This window comes from Punica granatum, unplaced genomic scaffold (assembly GCF_007655135.1).
Source record: "Punica granatum isolate Tunisia-2019 unplaced genomic scaffold, ASM765513v2 Contig00639, whole genome shotgun sequence".
Taxonomy (NCBI): domain Eukaryota; kingdom Viridiplantae; phylum Streptophyta; class Magnoliopsida; order Myrtales; family Lythraceae; genus Punica; species Punica granatum.
Window position 1 is genome coordinate 55,539 of NW_022204485.1, and position 8,739 is coordinate 64,277.

At 36.3% G+C, this 8,739-nt stretch overlaps 1 protein-coding gene across 1 annotated transcript; it reads right to left on the reverse strand.

Annotated features, from left to right (window-relative positions):
- Window positions 1-2,780: 2,780 nt before the first annotated feature.
- Window positions 2,781-5,289, reverse strand: LOC116191974 (RNA-binding protein 2-like). Its single transcript, XM_031520349.1, has 6 exons — window positions 5,044-5,289; window positions 4,386-4,522; window positions 3,974-4,295; window positions 3,793-3,854; window positions 3,609-3,690; window positions 2,781-3,267 (listed from the first exon to the last, which is right to left on the reverse strand). Exons 1-6 carry the CDS (start codon window positions 5,132-5,134, stop codon window positions 3,164-3,166), a joined length of 798 nt encoding a protein of 265 aa, XP_031376209.1. The 5' UTR covers window positions 5,135-5,289; the 3' UTR covers window positions 2,781-3,163.
- Window positions 5,290-8,739: the final 3,450 nt, after the last annotated feature.

Genomic DNA, 8,739 nt, shown 5'->3' on the forward strand with positions numbered 1-8,739 from the left:
CTCGACTCATCAACTGAAGTCTTAAATAGTGAGCTACAACATTTGGAATATGCATGTTCTCTGATATAATGTGTATTTTTAGCATGCATGTCTAATGAGATCTTGGACCATTGTCACCAAACGTACGACGACTTTAATTATTTTATTATGACTTATATGCATATGGGCATCTATGCATGTGTATATATGTGTGCGCGTATATATATATATATATATATATATATCTGATTTCATCTTTTGTCAAGTATTATTGGAAGATTTTTTTTTTAAGAAGTTATATAGTGTTTTCGATTACAAATGATACTAATGGGTTTAGAACGATAAAATAGAAATTTTAATAGTTAATAAAAGGGCACGATACTTATTCAAAAAAAAATAAAATGGCACAATTGGTCTCATAATGAATATTAAATTTAAAAGTTAAAACTTCTCAATTATCAAAAGAAAGCACGCGTCACTGTATTACACCTTTTAAAAATTATTTAGCTTGATTTCAACATTTTTGTACTGTCTGTTCTGTCTCTCTACTCTCCAGTTAGTTTAGTCCCGACAGGCCAAACTAATCACCACTTGAGAATATTTTTTATTTGGAAATTGCTTTTATCTATACTTCTATTAGTATAGCAAATTTAATAATGACTAAACAATAGAACTTATCTGTTTAACCCACCAATTATATTGACTTTTCTTGCCAATCTGCAATGAGTCAAAGATCTGCTCCGACACCAGTCGATCACTAGCTATTTCATTTTCTCCTCTTTTTTTTTTCTGGGTGTCGTTAATTGGCCTCAACAATGTACTATGTATGTATGTATATGTATGGATCTTATAGAGACTCATTAATTAGATGCATTCGTATATAACTATGAGATTATCTCATATTACTCGAAAAAGATCTGTAGTGTGCATAAATCCATTGTAGATATAATCGGCATGAAGACATGTCTCACCTTTGAAAAAGACCCCGGCCAAACCTCGTTCGGTGAGATCGAATTAATCTTGTTGAGATTATACATATATTAAACTGACAATCATTTTGGAGCATATGCTTTTTTCGATGCCCTGAGTTAATTATATCACAGATCCAACTATGCTCAAGAAAAGCGTCGGTTTTCATGGCGCTCGAGCTTCATTGGCCATATCTCATTGGTAAATCGAACTAAAACTCGGCTAAAATCGTGAGCACATATATGATATTCGATACGTCGTAGAAGCATATTTTTTTTCTAACGCATCCACGAAAGCTTCATGCTCTATCTAGAATCGAGGAAAAGTCAACACTAAATCGAAGATCTATTGATCGATCGACAAGTGGGTTGTAAAGAAAAACGGGATCGTCTTGGATATTCCCAGATTTAAATGGTGATCTCTAGTTTCAATAATTGCTCGTGCCACGTGGGTTTGGTTTGCTCTCTCTGTTTCTAGTCAAAGACATGCTGATAATAATAATTCAAATTATAAATAAATGAATTAATTCAATCTATTCGACTTTTATTCCCCTTCAATAAGATTTTGAATTCGAATCTTGTGAGTAAAAAAAATTTATATTGAGAGAACTTTATCCCCTTAACGGACCGACTCAGCTCGAATTGAATTAGTCGGGGTTCGTTGGGTTTCTGGATATCAAAATATATATCGATAAAAATTATACATACCTGCTGCCATTTTCAGACAAAATGAAAATCGATTTATTAGGAGAAAGAGGATGTAATGTAAAGGTGCACGCTCTCACTTAATAACCAAAAGATTTCATTTTCGATTGTTACAGTGAAAATACATGGGACATTTTATTAGTTATTGAAAATTTTATTTTATTACACTTCTGGTATAATGAGAAAAGGAAAAAAGTAATTTTTTTAAAAAAGGGTGCGGTGCCATGATATACAATCTCGTCTAATAACCTAAATATTTCCAATTCGATTCTCATAATGAAACTATCCGTGACGCTTTACTACGTCATGAGTATGCCTTATAACCTTAAAATTTTAGTTTCAATTTATTATACTAAGTCTATAAGGCTACTTTAAAATATATATATATACACATCAATCTGTTTATAATGAAAGAAAAACAGTGATGTATCATTGTTGTGTATACTGTTGCCTCACCTCAAGCTCAATCATGCATCTCTTGAACCCTTATATTAAAGTGCTGCTCTTTATACCGACAAAAGAAGGGGAAAGAAATATAGTCAAAGGACTGATCTCAGCAAATGATTTAATGCATATTTTCCTTAAATAAGGTCATGAATTCGAATTTTGTTAATACAGAAAATCTACTTTAGAGAGTTTTACCCCTTAATAGGTCGACCCAGCTCGACTGGATTAGTCATGATCCAATTAAACTTTCAGATATCAGAATTCACACCGAAAATAAAAAACCGTTTTAGATGTACAGCATTATAATAGGAAAGAAGAATTTCAGTAAGCATTTGATGATATGTCGAGAGTTGATCTTTCCGATGGCCCAAAACATAAAAGCTAAACTAATACTAAGCTTTATCAGCATTGCAGTTTGCACAAATTACAAGCAAATCCAAGCCGGTCAGTGGGCCTGCTTAGTGGACACAAACAGTGCAAGAGCAGACGGATGGAACAAAAACCTTACATATCGAAATTCAACCAGCCCATGCAGGACATCACAATGAGCCAGCAGTAGAAGGGGGGGTGAGCGGTTGGTCGATATCGTTAAGTTTCAATTGCTCTTATGGTATTGCCATTTGTTGCCATAAAAGTATGACATGAACAAGAGCATGCTCTTCAGCATTGCTCAGTCTACTATAACGATGCAAGGCTTATGTGGCCGGGATATGATAGAAACCATGAACACATAGAACATCTCTCACAATATCCTATAAAAAAGTGAATATACAACAAAACCTATCCTCTGAAATGGCAAAACCATGAAATCACCTTGCATAGCAGTTCATCGAATGCTTTGGTGATCTCATTTCACATTTTCTGCATCCCAACCCCCCCAAGCACATTGCTAAATCCCATACTTCGAACTTACAGTGACTGAATAGTAACTACAGCAGCAAAGCACGATACATTAATTAAACACCCTAACGAGAAAAATGTGAAACCCAGTAGAAGATTAGTTATTTTGAAGGTTCTACCCAAGATGAGCACAGGGCTATGAACTCGCGCTGGGCCACGTCTTTTCACCTCCTCCCATGAGGTCTAGGGCCTGACCTGGGCCCAGGGTTTCGAGCAAACTGGAGTCGCAGATAAGTAGAATCGTTATCGTGCTCGTCCATTTTGTAGCCTGTAAGATTCAATCGCGAATCCTCATGAGATATTAAGAAACGGATATTGCTTAGAAATGGCAATGCTTTACCCAGTCCTTTATATTGGAATTTCCAAGCAGAAGTGGAAATCCACAGGGTATATACTATATATATATATATATATATATATATATTCTCTAAAAAGTCCACTATTAATATCAAATAGACAGGCTGAAACTACCCCAACAATAATATGATCAAATCGCTTAGTGCAATCTTCATCTGATACTCAATTTTTTTTCTATATTTTTCATTTGTTGCATCTCAGCTATTCAGAGAGAAGAACAGTTCAGAATTAAAAAGCATGTGACAAAATCACCTTGCAAAGCACTCATTGCTGTGGCTGCACAGGCTGGATTAACAAAGTCCACGAAGCAAAATATAAGAGGATCGCCATTACGCTGCATTAAAGTTTCGACATAACAGATGAGACAAGCCGCAATCTCAGCAGAAACCAAGGTGATAACACAAGAGAACACAACAGAAAGATGAAGCCCACTCACATGTTTAGATTCTTTAGTTACGAGTCTCACTTCTTTGTACCCCACAAACGGACGAAATATATCTAGATCAGAGCTAAGAAAGTTTCAAAGCAAATGAGAAAGAAATTGAAGGCTTTGAAGCAACATATAACGGCACGAAACCAAAATATTAGTAAATTTCCAAGTACATGAAAAAGGATACGAGCTACCTCCCTCCTCGTGCTGTCAGCGGGAAGCCCTTCAACAAACAAAGTGCTGGAAGCATCAGGAGGTAAAAGAACATTTTCCCGTCCTGGCATAGGCATGATGTCTGCTGGATGCTGACCACCAAAACCGGTATTTCGACCATTTGGAGCCATATCTGGAACAAGAGGTCCAGGACGGACCATTGCTGTAGGATCGGCCATGGGATAGCTAGACATTTGCCCGGGGCCAGATCTCGCCAACCCACCACCACCTCCGCCACCAGCACCACCACCACCAACAAAAGTGCCAACTTCCCCCGAGTTAAGATTAGAGAGTTGCTACACAGCAATTATCATAAATACTTTAGCACATGTGATCATAGAGGAGGAATGCGAGAATAAAGAGGATGGCTTGAAATGAGGACTCACCGTGGATCGGAGATATTGATCATAAGCTGACCCTATTGATTTTGTGTCCTTAACGACATGGACCCTACCTCGGTCATCATCACGCACTGGATAGTTCTGTGCCTCAGGTCCTGATGGCATCCCAGGAGCCGAGGATTCTGCATAATTTGAATTGCTCAGTAACCCAAATTTTCCATCGATAGCATCAATGAGTCTCCTGTCTAGCTCTGCCAATCTTGTTTCAAGATAGTGTTAAAGCATCAATTCATTCCTTCGTTCTAATTTAACTAGTTTAACTTCCGAGCTCGTATTTTCCACCTTTTGCACGATTTCAGCTTAGTTGTTGCATTATTAACCTTTCTGGCAATAACTACAGATGTTTCTATGCCATGGGCATCGACAATGGCTCTCAAAAGAGATGGTTCTAACTTATCACACGTTATAGAAGAGTAATGACAGGACAGAAATCCGACATTAATTTTCCCCCCACCAAACTAGCAAATTCATCAACTGAATAAATAAATAAAAAAAAATGAATCGCATTTCGACCTAAAATGCCACAAATTAGTCGCCTAGGGGTTCATCTACCAGCAGAAGACTCAAACTCCAGTTCAGGGAAACGATTGGTTTCCTCGGAAGCTACACGAATAAGAACCGGAAATTAGGAAGAAGAGGGTACCGTAATCAGGGCGAGGCCGCTTAAGCATGCCGCCGGAAGGGGGAACCTGCAGTGGCTGCTGCTGCTGCCGGTTCCAGTACGCATCCGCCATCGGAGTACCTTCGGAGGGAAAGCTCAATGGAGAATTTGGAGGGGAGAGGGGAAACCGAGACCGCTGAATTGAAAGAATTGGAGCAAAACCCTAACCCTAACTCGCAGATTTCCTATCAAATTTGAGTGCACAGACAAGCTGCTTTTGACCCGAGCTCGCGTTCTCTGGGTAACGAGGAAGGATTCCTGGATCTGCTGCGGGAGGGTACATGCTTATGAATGTGCTGGGCCAATTACAATTTGACACGTCATAGGAAGTGCTCAAAAAAACTTACTATATATGATTTTTTTTAAAAATAGACGAGACGATAATATCATGGGCCGGGTTGGGCCTAAAGATGGATGGGCTCGAGCTTATCAGTTAGATAATTAAATGGGCTTTGAGTTTGGATCTTCTCTTTTGAGATTGCAACAACGACGATGGAATACAAATCATCATTGTGAACTCATCGACCAACATTTTCCTTATCCGGCATTCAAAGTGCAACGGTTGATACGATCTTGACGAGGTGCAATTCGGTACTAGGAATCAGCATCGTTCCCTTGCTACATCGTGTATCCATCCTCAGTCGTGTGACCCGAGTTCAATTTGCACAGCACGAAAAGCAGGGAAAGTTTTTAGAATATCTCAAAGAATGTGTCAATGGCGTCGATGTCTCTACAGAGCAGTTGCTTAATTCTCGGGTTCGGGTTTTCTGTCCGTGAATTACATTGCGCCCGTTTTACGGATTCGATGTTTTGTTTCGGCGCGATGATACATCTAGTCGTAGTAGTGAAAGATTCCGAGGAAATCGAAAGACGAGAGAATTTTATAAAGCGGTCGAGTACAACTCGGGTAGATGTGCTGGAAAAGGAGTATTGTGTCTGGAATTGTTCGGACATAGTAAACGTGGGGACTGAGAGAATCGCATTAAAATGGTGCAAAAGATATCCACTTTATTTGGCACCTTGTACTCGGGCAGCTCCCGAATGTTAGGGTTATGTTTGTCCCAAAATCCCCACCCAAAACAAAATCATCCATTTAAACTCAAAAAAACAAGATTGAACATTTTAAAATGAAAATCGTAAAGACAGAGATATATAAAAATAATAATAATATTCATTACTTCCCGAGTTCAAAACAGTTCAAGCTTATTTCAGACGGTTCAGCGCTCAGTGACTCTAGTAAGATTGGAGGCGACAACATTATTTGCAATGAGAGCGGACCGTTGTGTGGGAGCTTTGAGCAGAGAATTTGTCTGGCAACAAGTATCACAGCTGAGCTTTGGGCCCTTTGAGATGGACTACAATTAAGGATTGATATGGTCATTGATCACCTACATGTGGAAGTTGATGTAGTAGTGGCACATGATCTCGTTTGGGGTAATGGTCATGCGAACAAAGTCAATTTATCACTTATTATCGATAGTAGGCTTCTGGCCAACCGGCTTCAGGGATCGCAGGCTAACCGCATTTACCGAGAAGCCAACTTTTGCATGGACATGGTTGCGAAGATGGGCGCGAGTGACCTACATGCTGATACGGGCATTGAGTTCCTAAATGCAGATGTAAGATTTTATTCATCGGATATTTCTGGTGTTCTCTTTAGCAGAATGGTCGAGCCGCATCTCCCACAATTTTAAATAGAGCCACGTCCCGTCTCGGACCCCTTGATGTACTGAATCAGATATTTGCTTGAATGAAGCCTATTTTCTACTAAAAATAATAATATCTTAAGAGCAAAATTTTAATCGTTATAATGAAGCGAGAGGGAGAGCGAGATTGATTGACATCTATTTCTTCTCATAAATTTTTCGATACTTATAAAGAAAGTAAAAATAACATTATTGATTATAAATTTGGAAATGAATGATCAAATTATTTTTCGATTCTTGAATATATTTTTCCTCACGACAAATGTGAATTGGCGCAAATGTGTTCATCTAGAAGGATAATATGTTGACTTAAGAATAGTATTCCAATAAACGAGAGGAGTCGCTGTTTGAACTTTGAAAGTGGACCTGCACGAGCAGTAGATTGATTAAATACGCACCTCCATACTAACGTGGTCTGAATCATAAGTTCGTAAAATTAGCAGGTAGCTGTTAATTTTGAACTTTTCAAATTATCTTAATTTCATTAAATTAATGTCTTGCAATAATCTTTTTTTAATTACATAAATAATCAAGTGGTCTTTTCTTTTAGAGCTCTATCCATTGCGGTGCACCGGTTCATCACAGAGTTATATAATTTGTTCATATTTTTGCAAAATAGGCTTTTAAGTCATTTAGTTAATTAATTAATTATCGTGTTGAAAATTTGAACAATATTAATTTAAATTTGTTATATTTATGAAATTATGCATTTTCATTTATATATAAATTAGCTGAGTTATATATATATATATATATATATATTAATCTACATATTGGAGTGAATTATATTTAGAAAGCGATTTCTACATTTATCAGTTATTAATTAATAATTTTATAGATATTTTGTTATACTCATGACATTATGCATTGTCATTTGTATAAAAAAAAATTAGTTGAATTATATATATATACACATATTAGATTGGATTCCATCTGAAAACGATTTATGCATTTATTATCACTTCTTGTTAAAAATTTTCTGGAATATATATATTTGAAGGAGCTTGCTCATAGTATGGATATATGGGTTCGATAATTAAAATATGATTTTGCAATTTTATAAATTATTTCGAATTATATTCTATCTCGGACCTTTACTAAAGAAATTAAATATAATAATAGAAATAGATAAACTCCTTTTTATATTTGTCTTCAAATTTTAAAATAATATAAGAAATTTTTACAAATATTATTAATAGATGAAGCAAATCGACAATTCTAGCCCTATTAGCTATAACCCTATTAAATGTTCGTGGGAGTCAATTTTACTTATATAATTTTGGGAACCACGTGTGTCATTGAGTGAGTCCTCTAAGTCGAGCGTGAAGGACTAACATTTGACTCATTTAGGAGATGAACTAATGAAAGCACGGGTAAATTGCCGCGGACACCGAACTCATTGTAAAGAGAGAGAGATGAGAGAGAGAGATGCCATCTTTCTCAAGAGATTAGTTCATAGAAACCATGTTTTAATGCTCTTGAAATTTTCTAGCTCGATATATAACATAAAAATATACCATTAAAAATTTACTAGAAATAAAGATTTTGAATAGATTTAAATCATCAATAATGATATGTAATTCAGGTAATTGATACAAGAATGTGTCATGACTCATTTTTTTGAAACCTTCAACTCGTGGTTAGTCGTTCTTTCGACTGTTCGAAGACTTTAATTTTCTATCGAAAATCAAGAATAAATATAGAATGGTTTCTTGGATTTTTTTTTAAAGTTATCAATTCATGAATAAACAGTAAATATTTTTTTTGGATAAATGGTAGAGACTTTCATTAAACAAAAAGGATTTACATCAGAGACCATTTACCCTGTATAACATCAACAAAACTAAGTAGCCCCCAAACTACACCCCAAAAGAATGTTGATTATCTATGAGCAATATCAGGAGGGTTAAATATGTAATCGACTAGGACATAATTTACAATAAATATTATTATTAAAAAATCAAAAGTTTTC